The sequence below is a fragment of the Mesoplodon densirostris genome, chromosome X (assembly GCF_025265405.1).
Source record: "Mesoplodon densirostris isolate mMesDen1 chromosome X, mMesDen1 primary haplotype, whole genome shotgun sequence".
NCBI classification, from domain to species: Eukaryota; Metazoa; Chordata; class Mammalia; order Artiodactyla; family Ziphiidae; genus Mesoplodon; species Mesoplodon densirostris.
Genome location: NC_082681.1, coordinates 96,601,660 through 96,623,885, shown reverse-complemented (window position 1 = coordinate 96,623,885; position 22,226 = coordinate 96,601,660). Strand labels below are relative to the sequence as shown.

The 22,226-nt window shown below is 43.1% G+C and overlaps 1 protein-coding gene across 1 annotated transcript in view; it reads right to left on the bottom strand.

The window, feature by feature from the left end:
- Positions 1–22,226, bottom strand: part of SLC9A7 (solute carrier family 9 member A7) — a 149,465-nt gene that overhangs the window by 22,255 nt on the left and 104,984 nt on the right. Inside the window, exons 12-14 of the mRNA XM_060086593.1 lie at positions 21,436–21,589; positions 13,279–13,338; positions 5,962–6,025 (exon numbers count right to left, since the gene is read on the bottom strand). Of these exons, the coding sequence (XP_059942576.1) occupies positions 5,962–6,025; positions 13,279–13,338; positions 21,436–21,589 (278 nt within the window). The remainder of the gene's footprint in view (positions 1–5,961; positions 6,026–13,278; positions 13,339–21,435; positions 21,590–22,226) is intronic.

Here is a 22,226-nt window from a genome sequence, read left to right as displayed (position 1 = left end):
ACTAGTTGCAAGTGTGTACCCTTAAACATCTCCCCAAATCTCCCCCTCCCCCATCCCCCAGCCCCTGGTAACCACCATTCTGCTCTCTGTCCTTATGAGTTACACAAGGGATTTTAAAACATTTTACTGAAATTGTTAATAGAGAAGCCCCTTCAGGAAAATAAATACCACTAGCTCTGCTTATCACCAATTTTTGAGCATGAAACAATGAATGGCTATTTCTCCTGCATTCATTAAGCACCTACTGTGTGCCAGGTACCATGCTGGGTGCTGGAAACACAAAGAGGAATGAGACCCCGCACCTGCCACTTGAGGAGCACATTTCCAGACGGGGAGACATCAACAGACAGATACATATGGGATGAAGAAAAAGAAAGCAGATTGAAGACCTGGGGAGTGGCAAAAGGTCCTATTTTGAAATAATTTTTCTAGAACTAATGAATAATGATTTCTGGGTAGAGTTATATTTCATTCCATTCTTATTGTTAAGAGATGTATTTTTTATGTTACGGTCATTACAATAATGAGAACAGCTTATTTTTTTTTCAGAGATGGAGCAGAATACTGCCCCTGCCCCCCAAAGATTTCTACATCCTAATCCCTGGAGCCTGAGTCTGTTAACGTTACACGGCTAAAGGGGCTTTGTGGGTGGACTTAAGGTTTTCCAGGTAGGCCCAGTATAATCACATGGGCCCTGAAAAGTGTACAAGGGGGCGAAGAGAGTCAGAGAGATGTGGAGGGAGAAGAGGCAGGAGAGATTCAGAGCATGAAGTTTTCATAGTTGGAAGTGGAGGGGGTCAAGAGCCAGGAAACACGAGTGCTTCTAGGACCTGAGCTTGACTCCTGGCCAATGGCTGGCAAGGAAACAGGACCTCAGTCCTACAAGCACATGGAAGGGAATTCTACCAACAACCTGAAGGAGACTGGAAGTGGCTTCTCCCCCAGAGCCCAACCCCACTGACACCTTGATTTTGGCTTTAAGAGACCTAAAAGAGAGAAATCAGTAGAACCCACCAGACTTCTGACCTACAGAACTATAAGACTGTGTTGTTTTAAGCCACTGAGTTTGTGGCAATTTGTTACAGCAATGATATGAAACTAATGCAGAGCAAAAGAGTACATAATTGATGCAACCCGATTTGGGTCTTTCTCATGTCCCTGGGATGATGAGGCCAAGATTTCTCAGAAGCGGGTAACACAGGGTTTAAAAACAGGGAATTAAGAGCTCCACACTGCCTCCACCAGGGCTTCTCAAATTGTAAAGTGCACACAACCCTCCTGGGCACCCTGTTAAAGTGAACATTCTGATTCTGTGGGTTCAGGTGGGGCCTGAGAGGCTGCATTTCTAACGAGCTCTCTGGTGATGCCCGGGCTGCTGTCCATGGGGACACTCGGAACAGCAGGGGGAGGTTCACGGTCCCTCTTGGAGAAGCAGACAAAGCCCTCCACCATCTCACCTCTGCCACTCTCCACCCTTATCCTGTATCACATTGTCACTAAGCCCTTAAAGACAGAGATTCATCTGTCGTGTTTGCAAATGTATTCCCAGAGCCTGCAAGAATGTCTGAAATATAACAGATGCTCCATAAATATTTGTCAAATGAATGAATAAATGTTAATTTTGAACTTCTAAGACAAAAAAAAAGGAATAGCAGAAAGGGAAATCAGGGGCCAAGGGAGGCCATCAGAAAAATAAAAAAGTGTGGTGGGGAAGGCAGTCAGAGAGTAGTAATCTGAGGAAAGGCACTTCAGCAACTGTTTGAAGTTAAAGATTTAAGGGACTGGATGTCAGATTTTAGCCTGGAAGGAAACTGGGGGAGGACCCAGGAACAAACAAATCCAACTTGCCCAGAAAGGTGTATGTGAATGCAACTATAAACAGCTGAGTTTCTGCAGTTTTCAGGTACACACACACACACACACACACACACACACACACACACACACCACAAGCACAGTGGTTTCCCTTCCCCCACATTCCACTAATATCCTGCTTGTGACCTTGTCCTGCTGAGATGACAGAGGCGGGATACATTCAGATTCGTGTTCCTGCCTACTCCAAAGCGGCCTCATCAATGAGCGCGCTTCTGTAAACTTGGGGAAGGAAGTGAATGATGTGTCTGCGTGTCCGGCCAACATAAATCTCAGCTGCATCTGGCATGAAAAATCCCCCCTTGAATGGGTTGGGAGGCCACCCCCAGGCCCAGGCAGCTTGCCTCCAGCTGGGCTTGTTTTTGTTTTGGTTGCAAAGTCACCAAGACCTCCACAGAAACAAAGCAGCTGAGTATTTTGTTTTGTTTTGTTCTAATGAGTCAAACTTGCCAGGGACATGAAGCTGAAGCCTATCCACAATATTCTCATGCTTCCCTCACACAGAGCCAAAAGTTCTGGCCAACAGCTCCCTTCTTTCGCCCACATGAGCTAATATTCTGTGGCTCTGTAGCCATGACTCTACTTATAACCTTGGGCTTCTAGGACCGGTGAGGAAAATTGTGCTCCTTATAAACTGTGCTTTCCCATCAAATATCACTTTTTTGGGGCTTCCCTGGTGGTGCGGTGGTTGAGAGTCTGCCTGCTGATGTAGGGGACGCGGGTTCGTGCCCCGGTCCGGGAGGATCCCACATGCCGTGGAGCGGCTGGGCCCGTGAGCCATGGCCGCTGAGCCTGCGCGTCCGTGAGCCTGTGCTCCGCAACAGGAGAGGCCACAACAGTGAGAGGGCCCGCGTACCGCAAAAAAAAAAAAAAAAAAAAAAAAAAAAATCACTTTTTTGTTTGTTTGTTTGCTTTTAGCAAGATGGGGAACAAACATCTGGACTTCCCCCACCTCTGATTTCAGTTTCATGACAACATTGAGCATGTGACCTGGATCCATTTCAGCGGAAGCTGCAAGGAACCCAGGGTTTCACCCAAAACTGAGAAGCCCATTTAGTTCTCTGTTTTACTGGTTTCTCATGACCACTGAGCACTCCCAGCCCTGTTGTTAATGGCTTACTGGATCAAGAAGTCGGGCCAGAAGGACTTGGAGAAATGAGGCCCTTTCTGCATGAGGGCATGAGTCATTTTTCAGAAGGTGTCCTGAAGAACTGAACTTGAAGTTTGCCTTTTTTTCCCAGTCTGACAGCAATCTTTTTTTTTAACATCTTTATTGGAGTATAATTGCTTTACAATGGTGTGTTAGTTTCTCCTTTATAACAAAGTGAATCAGTTATACATATACATATGTTCCCATATCTCTTCCCTCTGACAGCAATCTTGAAAGACTTTCAAAATGCCAACAGAACTGCCTTTGAGGGCCCTCTGCACGACTGCGTATGAGGTTTGGAAGGAGGGCGGTCAAAGCGAAGCTGTGACACAGCTCCTGACCAGGGCTGGCCAAAGGGGTGCCATTGGGAGTGCAGCGGAAGTGGCTACCATCTGCCTGGTCAAAATTGGCCCAAAGGGCGGTTTCCAATGTTCACCCTGCCTGAGGCTGGGGGCGCTACCTTAGCTACCACTGCATGGACTAAATGCACTGCCAGAACCCTTAGCATTTAGGACCCACTGCTTTTCAAACATTTCCACAGCAAGTTTGTTACTAAGTCTAGTTAAAAGCCCACTGTCTCTGAGACATAGTACGTTCAGCTACATGAAACCAACCGAACCATTTCACATATTTCCTTTCACAGATGCTTGAGTCCAGAGGCAGGAGCAATGGAAAACAGCAAAATGGCCGGGGGGAGGGGGGGCGGTGTTGACCAACTTGGAACTGTCAAGATGAAATTGCCCCAAACCCTCGATATCCACCTGGCAGTGACCTGTTTTTCTTACAAAATTAACTTGACTGGCCACAGGTCTATGGAGGATGTGTATCCTACCAGAGCCATTATTTTCCCTTCGGTGAAATGAGGATGTCCATCATGAATTTCACCCAGGTTTCCTCAGCTCCCAGTCTGGGGGAACCCAAACTGTCAGACTCTAAATTGGCTGCCAGGTGCACAGTTCCTGAACCCCTGTTTTCTAAAGTCCTTAATCAAAGCTCGAGTCAAATAGCAACTTTTCAAAAAGAGCTTCTCATTGAAACCACATGTTCCCAACTGGCACAATGGCCAATTCTAATATAGCTGCAAAGGTCTTCTGGAGCACCATTAAACTGGGCACCAAATCTCCAAGTGAAGCTCACTGAACGCTCTTCCCAAAATGCCTAGAACTTTCAGAGGTCATGGCTGTGTGTCCCTTAAGGGGCATCAACCCAAGAATGGCTCATCAGGCTGTAACCACCCTCAGAGAAAGCTGTGGTGGCACCCCTGGGCCCCACGCGGCACCACATTTTGCGAGATGTGTTAAATCTGATTTGGTAGCTGGAGTCATTTAGAAGATCCTAGGGAATCTAAGACATGCAGACTGGATTTGGGATTAAGTGCAATGATGAGTGTGATGCAAAGTTGACTGAAAGGAAAAGAAACACTCAACGTGGCTTTGTGGACAACACATGTACGTGGTGAGTGAAGCTTCCCAGGCCCTGTGCTGCTCTCACTCCCCCATCTTCCCAACAAATACCGATCAGGCCCCCCATGGACCAGGCACTGTGCTCAGCACTGGGTATTCTATGCTGAACAAAACAGTTCTTCACTCCCAAGGCCAAATAATAACATTTTGGAAACAAATCTCTGCTCCTATCGTGAGTTTCCCTTCCCCCACCTTGCCTGCCCAGGAAATGCTGGCCTGGGGAAGGAGCAAAACCTGGAGGCAGAATGAGCCCACCAGCCCCACAACAGGGCTGATACAGCAGCTTTAGAACATGGCTGCCACTTCGCTTATGCTCCTCCCATCCAGAGGTGATGGTCTCTATCTCCTCCCGCTGAATCTGGGCTGGCCCTAGCAACTTGTTGTAATCACGGAAGTGATGCTGTGTGACTCCCCAGGTTAGGCCAGAAAGGGCCACATAGTCTCCAACCTGCTTGCTGGGACACGGGCTTTTGGAAGCCTGAGCCATCACATAAGAAGTCCCATACCCTGAGGCCATGGAGAGGCCATCACAGGCATTCTAGTCGCCGGTCCTAGTCTGAGTCCTCCCAGCCCAGGCACCAGACATATGAGCGAATGAGCCTTTGGATGATTCCAGCTCCCAGCTGTTGAGTTACCCCCAGGTTTCTTCATGGAGCAAAGGCAAGCTGTCCCGACTATGCCCTTTCCAAACCTAGAGAATGCATGTGGATACGAAATTGTTGTTCACTTTCCTTCCTATGTTTGGGGCAGTGCATTATGCTGCAAGAGTGACCGGAGCAGATGGCAAAACCAAGGACGAGCACGCGCCTCTTCCCCCACCATCCCCACCCCCGCCCCACCCCGGTCTCCATCAGGATTCTCTGTCGCAGCAGGAACTCTTCCCTGCTGTCACACGAGATGCGGCCATAGCGCTCTTGCCCTCACCTGCTTCTACAGCTTCCACTCCAGGCTGTCACTGCCACCACGATCCTGCCCAAACCTTAACCGTTAGCCTTGCTGTGACCTTCATCGCCTATGGGGCTGAGGGCTGCTGCTCTGCTACTGCTGCGCCGTCACCCAGCATCCCTCCTCTCTTGCTCAGATTCCCTGGGCTGGAGAGTTGATCACATCCCTCTCCTTCCCAGAACCAGTTACCGCGAGCCAACCACCAATGTATCCATATATCCATTCTTGGAAGGTAGGGAGTCAGCTTAAACACACTTTTTGGCCCCTTAATATGTTGTTTAAGAACAGGGACTTTGGACTCAAATCCTGCCTCCATCATTTTCTAATTCTCTGACCTTAGATGACTTACTTCAACTCTCAAACTTCAGCTTCTAATCTGTAAACTGGGGATAACAGTTCCTATTCATAAGGTTTTTGTCAAGACCACAATGAGGGAATCCACGTAAACTGCTTGGCATGTAGTAAACGTTCAATAAATTTTAGCTACTTTTAATAACACCTCCCTGGGAAGAAGCATCTCTCGTGACTTACCCCTTGTAAGACTTGGAAGCTGTCATTGTTGGGTGGTGGGTCTTGATCTGGATCAACACCAACTCTATAAGTCATCAGAGAGAAAGACAAGGAGAAAAACAGAGAGTATTAGCTTGGACCATAGCGGCCAGGCTGGCTGAAAGTAGCCAAGAGGCTGACCATCTTCCCAAGGTGGAAGGAGTGGTTAGCTAAAAGAAGGGGAAGGCTGTCATGCAAAAGTCGTGCGAAAGAGGTCATACACCACATCAGATCCCAGGGGTAGGCCGGGCAATCAACCTGTGTGCTGACACCTTAAGCAAGACCTCTGGGGAACGGCACCAGCGGGCAAACTGTCCGCCTGCCCTCCTGCACCAGATGGTCCCAGGTAGCAAAAGGTGGGTCCTGCCGCCCCAGGCCTCTTCCTCTCTGCTGCTTCCTTACTCCCCTCTGACCTGCTTTTATTTCCTAACCTTTTGTTATGGAATTTTTCATATATTCAGGGAAGTTTTGAAAGAATTTATAGTGAATACCTGTATACCCCTCACCTAGATTCTACCATTAACATTTTGCTGTATTTTCTTTATTACATACCTAGCCCTCTCTCTATCATCCACCTTATTTTTTGGATGAATTCAAATAAAGTCGCAGACATCCGTACACTTCCCCTAAATATTTCAGCATGCATATCGTTAACTTTCTATCCTGGTGGCCCCGCATCCTCCTGCAGCACAGATGACCTGAGAACTCACACGTTTGAGATCAGCAACTGAAGACAGAAAGAAAAAGCAAGGTGGCACAATCCACTTATAACGAATTCCATGAAAGCACTAGGGTAAGCTGACTTGGCTTAGCAACATAGCAACTGTTGCCCTATGTATCTGTTAATTCTGTATCCTTGAACCTTCCTCATTGTAAGGCAGAGAATTGTGGCACTGATGACATGGATGACATGTTCCCTCCAATACTGCAAAGAGTGGCTGGGATCATAAAAGCCAAATAGAAAACACAGCTTTCAGCAGGTCTGATTTGAGCTTGAAGAGAGGTGCTGAATGGCCTCAACCACGTGTGTTATTTGCTGTCTGGCACCAGGGCGCTGACTCCGATGAGCAGACAGTGGATGTGCAAAGCCCCATGTGTGCCTTGTTTTTCCTCCTCTCCCTCCCGCTTCTCCACCTGTGATGCCCAGGATATATCTTGAGAAAAGAGACTAATGGAAAGGAGGAATAGAAGACAACACGGACATACTGGCAGCCTCCACTGTTTTACTCCAGGCTTGCTGAGCACTAAGCCAAGGTGCGTGCCCCCTGGACAGGGGTGAGGAGATACAGAAGGAAAGAGAACAGTCATCCCATATTTTGCTGAAGGCAAGGTTTAAAAACCACGAGATGAATTCATGCATTCAGCAAATAGTTACTGAGTGCCCACCAAGCCAGGCCCTGTTCTGAGCACTCTGTTAAAACCTATACTGTACTTGGCACCAGATTTCCTCCCCACAGGCCTGAGGTTTGATGGAATCTTTGTAGTGAATTAGATTGACTTTGCTGTGTCTAGAGGTCAATTTCTGGCAGGAGTTTCTGAGGCCTGGAGGCTTGACCTCATAGCTGGACATTATCCAGGGACTTTTTTTTTTTTTTTTTTTGTGGTACGTGGGCCTCTCACTGTTGTGGCCTCTCCCGTTGCGGAGCACAGGCTCCGGACGCGCAGGCTCAGCGGCCATGGCTCACGGGCCCAGCCGCTCCGCGGCACGTGGGACCTTCCCAGACCGGGGCACGAACCCGCGTTCCCTGCATCGGCAGGTGGACTCTCAACCACTGCGCCACCAGGGAAGCCCCTATCCAGGGACTTCTAAGCAACAAACCTCACAGAGATTTTTTTGTAAATGAAATATTCTGGGGCCCCAGGACTACCCACAGAGGTCACACGAGAGCCTCAGTGCTCCCAAAGTGTCTAACATACTGAAGTGGTAGAGGAGAGGTCACACTGAATTCCTAGCTGTTGATCTTTAACTCTCACCTGTTTTGAGAGTCTCTAATGTACGTTCCATAGAGAAATGTCCTCTATATGGTGTCAGATCTGTAAGACCAACAGCTAGGAATCCAACATTAGGTCTTGTTCTGTGGATTCTACAGCCGCATGGAGCCACTTCATGGCAGACTAATTTGCATAGATGAGCTCCCCAGTAAAGCCTCAGAGAGAGGGGCAGAGTACTGGTTGCCAGTCTGTCTCCCAGACAGCCTACTGGAATGCCTGGTGACACGGCAGCCTTCTGCCTAACCACAGAGAGGCTACTGTGGGGCAGGAGCAACGAGATGATGTGACCTGAAGGACACGGCGGGCAGGATGGCCAAGAGCACAGCAGCTCATACCTGCCACGGACAGTCTCTCCTTTCTCTACTGTGAATTCTGAAACAGGTGTATTGCCTTTGTAAGTGGCTTCCACGCAGTAAAGATAAAACAAATGGATTTTATCAGCCTAGGTGAAATAGGAAACCTATGGGTAAGAGAAAAGGCTTAAGTGTGCCTTGTCCTACAATGAAGAAAATAAAGCCAAACATAATAAAAGCTTCCAAATGAAGTCTAGCCCCCTCTATTCTTTCAACTAACCTCTGCTAGGAGAAAAAAAATTGTTTAACAAGAATTAAAATAAATTCTGTTTAACAAGAACTGCTTATAAAGACCAGGTTTTAACTATTTTCATTCAAGTCCTGGAAACATAAGAGGAATTCATCTATTATCCTCGGCCCACATGGCCAGGCCAGAATTCAAACAATGGAGTATGAAACATTGGAATAACCTGATAAACTCACAAAATCAGGGCCACCCTAACCTCATCCCAAACTGGTTCGACATTTTGCTTGGGGGAACTTGAGAGTGATTCTAGATGTACATCATCCAACAGAACTTTCCGCAGTGATGGCAGTATTCTAGATCTGCACTGTCCAATGTGGTAGCCACCAGCCACATGTGGCCACTGTGCACTTGAAATGTAGTTAATATGACTGAGGAACTGCATTTTAAGTTTTATTTCATTTTAATTAATTTAAATTTAAACAGCCACATGTGTCTAGTGGCTACCAAATTGCACAGTGCAGATTCTAGAAAGTACTAATTCCAGCCATGTCTCTCTAGCATCACTTTTTTCTCTGCCAAAAAAAAAATGACAACTATCTGCTTCCTTCTGCCTTCTCAGTGATAATACCCAAGATTCCTGCTGGGATCCTGTGGAGATGCAACTCTGTAGTCCCACAAATATTAAGTAAAAATTTGCTTGAACTGATTACTTAGACAATGGAGAGATTTCTCACTTCCTCGGTATAGAAAATAAGATTGAAAACCCGCTGAAAGCTCTTCTATACAGATAATTGTCATAAACATGAAAGGAATGACAGGATTAGAAAATCACCACTTGCCCCTCACACTGCAATAATTGTTTGGAGACAATTTTACCAGTGGGTAAAAGGTTGTTGGGAATTTGACTATTCATATGATGTTAAAGGATCACTCTACAGGTAACTTTTTAGTTACAAAGGGAAAACAGTGCTCTTATGGAGAGACCTGGTGTCTAAAGTGATCAAATTTAACATCACTAATAAAAGGCCAGTCTGACAACATGCACCACCTGATATGATGCAACAAGAAAGTATAACATCACTTTTACATTATTTTTGGCCCCCCCCCAAAAATGATTATCTATCTCTACTCAAGAGGAAAACAAATTTAAAAAATCCACTTTGTAGGGCATTATGCAAGACAATTATCCTGAAAATCCTGACTCCTTAAAAAAAAAAAAACTCTCAATGTCATAAGAGACAAAAAAGAGGAGGGGAGGATTGTTCTAGATTAAAAGAGACTAAAGGGGCTTCCCTGGTGGTGCAGAGGTTAAGAATCCGCCTGCCAATGCAAGGGACACGGGTTCGAGCCCTGGTCCGGGAAGATCCCACATGCCGCGGAGCAACTAAGCCCACGTGCCACAACCACCGAGCCTGCGCTCTAGAACCTGTGAGTCACAGCTGCTGAGCCTGCGCACCTAGAGCCATGCTCCGCAACAAGAGATGCCACCGCAATGAGTAACGAAGACCCAAGGCAACCAAAAATAAATTAATTAATTTAAAAAAAAAGAGACTGCAGAGGTGACAACCAGGTCAGTCAGAGCACACAGTGGCAAGGAGCGGGGGGAGGGGCATGGAGCCACCACGGGCCTGAATTTAAAAAAAAACAACAAAAGATGACAGCCAAAGGAAACTTTGATTGGATCCTGGATCCTGTGTGTGTGTATAAAATTCATGTTACTTTCTCAGGTGTGATAAATATACTGTGATTATGTAGAAGACTAGATTCCTAGGGGATACATGCTGCAGTATTTAGGGGTAGAAAGTCATGATGTCTATAACGTACTCTGAGGTACTCGGAAATGGTTGAGAGAGAGAGAGAGAGAGAGAAAATGACACAAAAATGTATGACAAAATGTTAACAAATGGCGCATCCAGGTTAGAACTTGGATATTCATTGCTCCATTCTTTCAGCTTCTTTTACAGATTTAAAATTTTTCACAACTTAAAAACAATATTTAATTATATCTTTGGTGAAAATGTTTCACAAATACGTGAGTACAATTTCCTGTCTCTATAATTTAATCTAATTTACTAATAATGATGATTCGGGATCCTCATGTTACTCCAGGGTGTGAAAAATCACAAATTGTCGGGCTTCCCTGGTGGCGCAGTGGTTGAGAGTCCGCCTGCCGATGCAGGGGACATGGGTTCGTGCCCTGGACCGGGAAGATCCCACATGCCGCGGAGCGGCTGGTCCCGTGAGCCATGGCCGCTGGGCCTGCGCGTCCAGAGCCTGTGCTCCGCAATGGGAGAGGCCACAACATGAGAGGCCCGCGTACCGCAAAAAAAAAAAAAAAAAAAGAAAAGAAAAAAAAAATCACAAATTGTCAAGAGTCATGGACATAGGGTGCTATAATAGGTAAATAGGTAGATACAGTCTAGTAATTACATGGGTTTTTAAATCCCAGATAAATCTTACAATATTCTGTTGAGGTTTTTCTCCTAAAAGTGAAGGGCAAGGAGAAAAATGCTAGTTAACTGAAACATATGGTTAACTAAATTCCAACCAAGACAGCCATCCTCAGATCTGGTTGTGCACATCCCCTGGAAACCTGCAGTTCTGAGCACAGGCCTACCCAGAGCCCCCGTTCCTTGCTTTTCCCTCCCTCTGCTATGGCAGTTCTGATCCTTGCTGCAGCCACTTGCTATCAACTACCTGCCTGAGATGCAGCCCAACTCCTGGCCCACTCAGAGCCTCCAAAGACCTCTGGGGCCCTCCCACAGGTGGAGTAACTTGGGAGGGCCCCTTGGAGGGTCTCGGAGGTCCCTGCTACTGACATGAGTGCTGAACAGGAGAAAGTAAACCTGTTTCCCAGCTTGCTACTGGGTTTTAAATGCCTAAAGAAAACAGACCAGGGGACTTGCGACACAGTCGGTGTTCTGCGATTTCTTTCCCCATTCAAGGCTGTTTACTTCAGGACAATCGAATGATTACTTTTCTGGCAGGGTTGATGGTCTCTTGGACCAATCCCCAAGGATGATAATGGACCTCACAAAGGGCCTCACCCTTGGGGCAGGGTGTGTGGTGGTGTGCTGGGCAGCAAGAAAGACCAGGTACAGTATTTTAAGTACAGTGCTTCAGAAGACTTAGGGTTCGTTAACTTTCTGAAATTCCTGGTTTCAGGAAACTGTCCACAATATATATTTCCCTCCTGACCTGTTACAACGCTTTTGATCTAGGCCACTATATAAATCTAAAACTTCTGTGCTGTTTTATTACATCATATTTTAGCACTCCCCTGATACATCAGGGTTGAGCTCATCTAAGCACATACAACACTCTTTTCTTCCAGAATGAATTGAATTATCCTTACTTTCATTAAGAATAAGACAAATGTGGTAATCGCATACCAAATGAGAAAATAAAGCTATCACACTGATGTGCTCATTCTGGAATGAATACAAAAAATGAATCATTTCCCTTTTGATATAGTTTGTACATTCTGATTAACCACCATATAAAATGCCATGAAATCTCAGAAATTTTAGAAGCTAGATTTAATCAACAGGTTTTTACTTTTTAATTGGAATGGCTGAGGTCCTAAATAATTTGGGGAATATGAGACACACACGTTCATATAAAACCTTGAACAACAAACAGATCATTATCTGAATTCTCTCATGTCCCAAGTGTAATAACTTGCACTTTGCCTGAGGGACCTCCCTTCTTGAAGGTTGGATATTTCAAAGGAAAGGATTTCCCCCGCTACTTAACTGGAAGTTACAGTCAGGTCTCTGAAAATGAATCTGTGTGTGTGTGTGTGTGTGCGTGTGTGTGTGTGTGTGTATGTGTGTGTATTTTAAACAGTAGAAAAAAGTGTGAATCCAGGGAACTTAAATGCTTCAATTAATTGTATGCATGTCATTACAGTTTACATTGGGGCCTGGCAATATCCCAAGATTCATGCCCCATGACAGGTACTGCTGCTTTTACCACTGTCCTCAGAGAGTAAAACATTTTCACAACGAGAAGAACAGAGTTCAAGCCTGTTTTGTGTTTGATTTATCTACCAGCACCCAGAATCAGATCAGGAAGAAAGCATGCCAGTTAAAGATATGGAAAGGAAAGAAGAAACACTAAAGTCTTTACTCTGATAGCCCAAAATCACCACCCTGAGGCATAATCAAATCATAAACTTGGATGGACACTGAGAAACAAATTGCATTAGAAGAGTCTTTCATTATCTTCTGATTTCAAGAAAAATCTGTTTTTTGTATCTTCTGATTCACCATGATAAGGTACAAGTACACAAATTCATACTTAAAAAGTAAAACAGCATTGGTGCTTAATTAAAATGGTATAAACCATACCCCAGTCACGGCTGAAATACAAAATTCGAGTTCTCTTTATGAGTTAAAAGATCTTGTTTACTAGATCACAAGCAGAATTTTGTGGGGAAAGCGTTTGCGGCTCTGAAAATGGGCTGCTCTTAACACTAAGCTCAGCTGTACATGGAGAGACTCGCCAACTCCAGCTTTGGTGCCACACACTGTCTAAAATGGGGCGAGGGGGGACAGACTCTCAAGAACACCAACACATCCATCAGCCCAGAGGAGGGTAGAATAATAGAATAATGATTAACCGGACCTCCTGCCCCTTTTCGAAAAGGTTGGCGCACACGGGGAAGGAAGAAAGAGATAAACAGCATAAAGAGAAACATCTCAGGTTAGAAAGAGGAGAAAAGCCAGGCCCAGTTAATTTGTTTCTGAGGATGCCCTGTGTCACCTGAAGTACTGCCAGCGGTGTTCGTTCTGGTCCTCTTCGGAGGGCTCCTCGACGCCAACTCTGGGCAGCAGAAGAAGGGAACGTGAGTGTGACGGGGACAACAGGGGAACTAGGAGCTCTGGGCACATGACCTGGACCACGTCCATCAAAGAATAAAATCCGCACCCCCTCTTAAACTGTCCCCCTGTTCTCTAAAATCCAGAGAGGCTGCTAAATTTACATCAAAAGCAGCAATGTTAGCAGTCAGGTCAAATGAGGATTGATTAGGAATGAAGACAAGCCTCTCAAAATATAACGTAATAAAATCAGAGTAATAAATGCAACTCATAGAAAATGACTTCATACAATTTTTCAGGAATTCATCTGTTTTATAAAGCAAGACACATCCATACAAAAACTAGAAAACAGAAAGTTGTTATTAAACATATATTTGAAGTGTTTACACGCAGTTTTACACATATTTGACAGAAAGAACACTGTATCGCTGAAAACAGCAAAAACAGAAGATAAAATGGCCTTTTTTTCTAGACAAGTAATCACACTGTCCATGGGCTGTATCCGAAGGTCAGGAACCCAACTTCTGCTATTCTCTTTACCTGACGGCTTCAGGAGTTGACACGGTCTATTTGCACCTCCCTTAATAACTGCTGGGTTATTCAGACTACATTTGAATTACACCATCATACTAAGAGCAGGGTTTCACAACCTCAGCACTACTGACTGACATTTTGGGCCGTGGCCTCTACCTTCAATATAGCACCAGTAGCGCCCCCCTCCAGCTGGAGCAACCAAAAATGTCTCCAAACATTGCCAAATGTCCTGAGAGGGCAAAACTGCCCATAGCTGAGAACCTCTACTCTAAGTCCTGCATTCTCAGTGGGGGGTGATATAGACCCCAGGCGCATGAAAATCGGTTCTTATGGGACAAAAAGTTTTTTTAGATATTACAGATATCTAAATTTTTTAGATATTATCTAATTTTTTTAGATTTTTTTAAGATATTACAGTGGTTTGTAGCCCTCTAAAGCACCATAGTACATAAACAGACATATAGACCTGTGGTATTAAAATTTCAGTGGAAGAGGTAGATAAAAAGAACATTTTTAAAGGCTCTTATTCAGAGGAGCACTGATGGAAAAAAAAGGTTGAGAAACACTGTGCTAGACAATGTCCAAATACTCATGCTACTAATATGCCCTGAAAAAAGCAAGTGAGAACACGATGCTTCTTAAGGTGGTACTTTTAATGAGGTATATGTTCAGAATGTGACTTAAACCAGACTATAGTATTGAAAAATTATAACAAATTCCAGAAGAGCAAGCTGGATTCCATTAATGTACGATTCACTAGTAATAATAATAGTAATAGCAGCAGTATTAAGGTTATGATTAGCAATGATAATGTCATAGCTAAAATACACTAAATGCTTTCCATGTGCCAGATGGTACATTTAATGGCAGAATTCTTTATCATGTTTATTTGGTATCACATTTTTTCTTCACACTGTTGCCATCCCCATTTACCCAGACAGGAAACTGAGAGCAAGAGAGGTTAAATAAGTTGCCCAAGGTCACAAAGGTAGAAAATGATGGAACCAAGATTGCAACTGAAGCTGTTAGATCCCAGAGCCCTACCTCTACCCCTTACAGGATATTGCCTTTGACTACAAGGTGGCGTCTTTAAATTCTTTCAAAATATCCAGTAACAAATGCTATTACATAAAGATCTCAGGGCTTCTCCCTGCCTTTATTCCTTAATTTATCTTTAAAGAGCTTTATCTTAAACTCTCAGTGTGACAGGATTATACCTAGCAGAGTGACCTTACTTGTCCTTGAGTGATTGTATTGCTGCACTCTGGAGTATGAAGGTTATCCTGTTCATTTGGCTGCCTGGGTGTATGCCATTAACCCCCCACCACAATCACCACCACTTCATTGGTGTGTCACTTGAAGCTGGGCCTTCCAAGAGGACAGCCACCATGCCACCAAAATGTGCTCAGGACATAGATGAGGCTCATCTGCTGAATCTGCGCATCTGATGGATTTTTCAAGTTGCCAAAATTACAACCTTTGTGAACAACAACAACTTGCTCAAGAGACTAAGAAAAATAGTATGTAGTTTGTATATTACCAGAAAGCAATTTCAGCATTTTGCCATTATGTTTTAAAATAGCAATCACATGCTCAACATCACTAATTATTAGAGAAATGCAGATCAAAACTACAATGAGGTATTACCTCACACCAGTCAGAATGGCCATCATTAAAAAGTCTACAAATAATAAATGCTGGAGAGGGTGTGGAGAAAAGGGAACCCTCCTCCACCGTTGGTGGGAATGTAAATTGGTGCAGCCACTATGGAGAACAGTATGGAGGTTCCTTAAAAACTAAAAGTAGAATTACCGCATGATCTAGCAATCCCACTCCTGGGCATATATCAGGAGAAAACTATAATTCGAAAAGATACATGCGGAGTTCCCTGGTGGCCCCCATGGTTAGGATTCTGGGCTTTCACGGCTGTGACCCCGGTTCAATCCCTGGTTGAGAAACTGAGATCCCACAAGCCGTGTGGTGTGACCAAAAACCAAAACAAAACAAAACAATACACATGCACCCCAATGTTCACTGCAGCACTATTTACAACAGCCAAGACATGGAAGCAACCTAAATGTCCATCAACAGAGGAATGGATAAAGAAGATGTGATAATATGAACACAACACACACACACACACACACACACACACACACACACACACACACACACACACGATGGAATATTACTCAGCCCCGAAAAAGAATGAAATAATGCCATTTGCAGCAACATGGATGGTGAATCACTTTGCTGTACTACTGAAACTAATACAATATTGTAATAAATTAACTATATTTCAATTTTTTTAATGGTTAAAGAAATAATTAAAAAAAAATAGCAGGGCTTCCCTGGTGGCGCAGTGGTTGAGAGTTCGCCTGCCGATGCAGGGGACACGGGTTCTGCCCCGGTCCGGGAGGATCCCACATGCCACGGAGCGGCTGGGCCCGTTAGCCACGGCCGCTGAGCCTGCGCGTCCGGAGCCTGTGCTCCGCGATGGGAAAGGCCACAACAGTGAGAGGCCCGTGTACCGCAAAAAAAAACCAACAAAAAACAACAAAATAGCAATCACAAAATTCCAATTTAAAAAGATAAGTTGGATTTCTGGAAAGCAGTGACCTGGATTTGGATTTGTGGTTATATTCATTTTATATTATACACAGACTAGAAATTAGCCATGGTTAAAAGTCATAGCTAACTCCTAATTATTTATGGAGGAACTCCAAGTCCTACCCTGGGCTTCTGACTTCTGGGCAGCCACTTAGCAGCTGATCAGGACCTCTGTCAGCAGCCTGGAGAAGTAAGAAACAACTAGGTACTGATCTTACTGAGGTCACAGATGTCAAAACACCACACTGAACTTCAGGGGGTTTCCGAATCATTTTAGAATAAGAACCTGGTCCACATAAATGATTCGTGGCCATTAAGTAACACCATAAGCACAAGCCACAAAAACCAATCAGTCTCATTACCTTATTTCTGAGGGAATTTCTTTTGATGTAATCTCCGTAAATGTCAGTTTCTACCTCTAACATATCACTATTTATACACATCTGAAAAAAACGCAATGAACTGACACCATATGTATTTTTCACCAATGGCACACTTTGCTTCATTACACTATCTGGGTAGAGTTGGACAGAAAGAAGGAACTAATAAAGATAGAAGCAGATTGAAATTGAAAACAGAGAAACAATACAGAAAATCAATGAAATAAAAAGCTAGTTCTTTGAAAAGATCATTAAAATTGACAAACCTCTAGCAAGACTGAAAGAAAAAAAAAAGAGAGAAGATGCAAATTACTAATACTGTGTCATGAATGAAACATGGGATATCACTACAGATCTCACAGACATAAAAACAATAATAAGGTTATGCTATGAACAACATAAACATGACAATTAGATGAAAATGACCAATTTCACAAACTGCCACAACTCACCAATATGAGATATAGCTGTTAAAGAAACTGGCTTCATAATTTATATAATAAAACTTCTGGAAAAGAAGATTCCAGGACCAGTCGGTTTCACTGGAGAATTCCATAAAACCTTCAGGAAGAATTAATACCAATTCTAAACACCCTCTTCCAGAAAACAGAAGAGTAGGAAATATGTCCCAACTCACTTTGAGAGGCCAGATTACGCTGATATCAAATCAAAGGCAGTATGAAAAAAGAACACTACAGACCGGTATCCCAAATCCTTAACAACATGTTAGTTAATAGAATTCAGCAGTATGTAAAACATTTATTTATACACCACAACCAAGTGGGGTTTAACAAGCAAGGTTGGTTCCATATTTGAAAATTACTCAATGTAACCTATCATATTAACAGGCTAAACAAGAAAAATCATATGATCATATCAATTGACACAGAAAAGCATTTGATAAAATTCAACATCTGTTCATGATAAAACTCTCAGAAAACTAGCAATAGATGGGAACTTCCTCAACTTGATGATGAACATCTACAAAAACCCTACAGCTAACATCACACTTACTGGCGAAAGACTGAATGCTTTCCCCTTAAGATCGGGAACAAAGCAAGGATGTCTGCTCACATCACTCTTATTTAACATAGTACTGATGGTCCTAGCCAGAGCAATAAGTTAAGAGAAGGAAATAGCACACTGGTTGGAAAGGAAAAAATGAAACTGTCTCTATTTGCAAATGATCTGATGGTCTACATAGAAAGTCCCAAAGAAGTTATAAAACCAAAAACAAACTCTCCTAGAACGAATAAGTGAAATTGGCAAGGTGTCAGGATACAAGGTCAACCTACAAAAGCCAGTCGTATTTCTATATCCTGGCAATGAACACACAGAAAGTGAAACTGAAGATAGAATAACATTTAAAATAGCTCAAAATGAAGAAGAAATACTCAAGACGTAACTCTAACACACACAGGCATTTTATGCTGAAAACTATAACATACTGCTAAAAGAAATCAAAGAAGACATAAATAAATGGAGAAATGTGCCATTTTCATGGATTGGAAGACTGAATAAGGTAAAGATGTCAATTCTCCCCAAATTGATATACAGGTTTAACACAATTCCTATGAAAATCCCAGCACAAGGTTTTTTTTAAGACGTAGACAAGCTTATTCTAAAATGTATATAGAAAGGAATTAGAAGAAGAGCTATGACAATTTTGAAAAAGAATAAAGTGGGAGGACCCACTCTGCCTGATGCTCAAGCTTATTATATAACCATAGTTATCAAAGTGTGGTACTGGTGGAGGTACAGACACATAAATCAACAGAGCAGAACAGAAACAGACCCGAATGCATACAGCCAACTGATTTCTGGCAAAGGAGAAAAAGTAATTCAATGGAGTAAGGACAGTCTCTCTTACAAATTGTGCTGGAACAACTAGATAGCCATAGTCAAAAAAATAAAATAAAACCTCAACCTAAACCTCATGTCTAATATAAAAATTAACTTAAGATGGACCATAGATTTAAATGTAAAGCATAAAACTAAAAAACTTTTAGAAGATAACACAGAAGAAAATCTTTGGGACCTAGGGCTTGATGAAGAGTCCTTAGACATAACACCAAAACCATGATGTTAAAAATAAATAAATAAGTAAGTAAATAAATAAGTTGCATTTCATTAAAATTAAAAGTTCTGCTCTATGACAGACTGTTAAAAGGGTTAAAAGACAAGCTGCAGACTAGGAGAAAATATTTGCAAACCACATATCTGATAACAGCCTAGTATCTAGAACAAATAAAGAATTGACAAAACTCAATTAAAAAAACAAATAATCTAATTAGAAAATGGACAAAAACCTTGAACAGATATTTCACCATTGCTTATTTGAATGGCAAATAAGCACATGAAGAGATATTCAACATCATCAGCCATGAGAAATACAAATTAAGACCACAATGAGGTATCCCCACATACCTATTAGAACAACTAAAATAAAAAAGTGTCAACAGCAAATGCTGGCAAGGATATGGGAGAAACTGGATCCCTCATACGCAGTCATTTCCTGACCTCTCACCATGTGCTAGCTGTTATGTTCTAAGTGCTATCTATATACCCCATTAATATTTTCACAACAATCCAATTATTATATGTGTACATATACAGCTTGAACACATCAGGGAAAGTAGCCCACGCTCCCGGCTCTGGGTAGGACTACTTCAATGGCTCATTTTTTGAAAAGGGTTATGAGAAGTGCAAAATGTCACAAGTCAACCGTCTACTCTCAGTGGAAAGTTATTTGGTCCTGTATGTGTTGCCAGGGGGGCGGTCAGAAAAGAACTTATGAAATAGCCTGAAAAACAAACATGATTTAACCAGGCTCTGAGCATCCAGGGCACCTACTGGGTAACCAGATAAATAGGAGCAGGAAGTAATCTCAGAGAGGTCACCAAATGCAAAGATTCTCAACTCTGTGCAGGGTAAACCTCCTTTCTTGCTCTTATTTTGCTACACAGAACAAAGATGGTACCATCTTATGTCTCAAGTTTAAAGCCAAAAATCTGTACATTTTCTTCTTCAGATTCCTACTTCCACAGATGAATTATTTTCCCTAATATGACTCTTGACATTCACTCCAGGAAACTGAAATTTTAATCATCCTGAATTTTACAACGTGAAAACGGTCCCTAACACAGCAAGCCTTTTGGGCAGTATAGCACAGTAGCTAAGAGTGTACCTGGGTTCAAATCCCAGCTTGCCCACTTAAAGCTTTGTGACCTTGGGCAAGTTATTGCTCTATGCCTCAGTTTCCTCAGCTCTAAAATGAAATAGTAGTAGCTCCCTTATAGGAATGCTATGAGGATTATCTTAATGTACGTGTTGGCATCTCAACCAACAGCTGCAGCACAAACGTTAGCTATTGTAAGACTCTTACTGATAAGCCCACCCAGGTTCTGCAGACCCACTCAGATCTGAGGCTGAGACCCACTAACCCAGAAATGGTGCAGCCGGCAGTGGCCACGCCCAGGAATCCCTGCCTCCCATCAATATAAAAGTTCCAGAAGAGGGAGACTATTCTCTCAAATCCCAGTATCCTCCCTGACCCCAAGGATGACTGCAAGATCCTTGTCGGTTTCTCCCTCCTCCAAGCTAGGTGTACTCCGCAGTTGTCAGCCCTGAGCAAACTGCCAGCCAGCAGAGAAAGAGAAAAAAAACATTGCCATCTTGTGGCTTTTCGGAGAATTCTTCACACCTATGCGCCACCCAAGTCTTCTCATTCCCAGCATGTTCACCCTTTGCAGATCTGAAACTGAGGCAAGTGGCAAGAGCACTTTCGATGACGCACAGGACACACTTAGAGCTGCAGGGACCTGGAGAAAAGGTGACAGCATGCTTTTATTTAACGTGAAGGAATACGGAGGCCGAAAGACATGAGGAGCTTGTCTTAAACCAGGGTCAGAGTTAGGCTGTGGGTCTCCTGAACCCTGTTCCAATGTCCTCTTTACTGTAAGGTGCTGGAGCTCACAGGCACAGTTTGCAATTCAAATGCTCTTAAAAAAAATCAAACTTGGGTCAATGACTCTCCATCCTGACACAGCTACAAAACCACAGGCCGGGGATGTCCATGAGGCTGCAAGAAGTGAGGGTTATGCAGGAAATGTCACCTCTTCTGTGCACTAAAGCAAGAAGAGACGCAGCATACAGTTTCCTCCTAAAACAAAACTCTAATGGCCTCCCTTTATTTCCAGCTGATGAGCTTATTTTTCAAGGCCTTAGGTTTGATTTCAAAGGAATGTGAAATGCCAGACATTGCCAGCAGCTATGTTTATTCTCTCTCCTGCAGCTTTAAGACTTTTTGAATTCTTGCCCTAATGTCGCAGCACTAGCAAAGTCCAGGTGTTTCTAATTCCTTGTGTTTTTGTACCCACAAACAGTTTAATGATTTTTTTTCTCGTGGAAAATTCAATACTCTGAATTTTTATTTATTGTTTTTTTTAATTTTTAATCCTTCCCCAAACAAAACAAGAAACTATAAAAGCCTTCCATGCACTAAGCTGTATGTAGCACCCCCTGCATGGGAACAGTGACATAGTTAGACACAAAACTGGCCTGAGTTTCAAACCGACCTTATATTAAGCCATGACAACATGGGCGTCGTGCCTCCACCAATGATCCAGACGGTGAAGAAGACAATGAGGAGGGTGGTCGTGAACATCATCTGGCGTGCGTAGGATGCCGTGTCTCGGATGGCCAGTGCAAAGGCCATCGCTCCCCTGAGGCCTGCAGGGACCAAAGAGGAAGCTCTCCTGTCATAAGGATAAATAACAATGTGTCCTCAAATCCACTGCTGCCCCTTGGGGCTAATAAATTGTATCTGCTTATGCTTCAGGAGTCGAGTTGTTTTATACAGAAAATAACTTTAAAGGAATAGGATTTCCTCCTATTTGAAGTTTTCTTTTGCAAAATGCCCAAATGCAATGAGAAAAACACTGCACCGCTTTGTATAGCACATTTTAGAATAATAATACTCTTTTATTACTGAAATAATTCTCCTGCTAATAACATGAACCAAAAAGAAATATAAATAAGAAATAATCATATAAGCTCTCTGAGTCTGTGATCCAAGTACTACCCAAGCACTATACAGTCATTATAAACTTAAGAAGCAGGCTAGGTATGAGTATGTGAAATGCACAAAACAGCTCAGCATTTCCTTAGCAAAGCCAGGCAGAGAAGTAACAATATAACCTGATCTATATCAGGAGTTGGTGAGTTTTCTGTAAAGTGTCAGATACTATTTTAGGCTTTGTGGGCCAAGAGGAAAAACCAAGGATGTTATGTAGGTACTTACATAAAAGAGAGAAAACAAATTTCTACAAAATTTTATTGACAAAAACCAAGAGCATAATAAGTACTA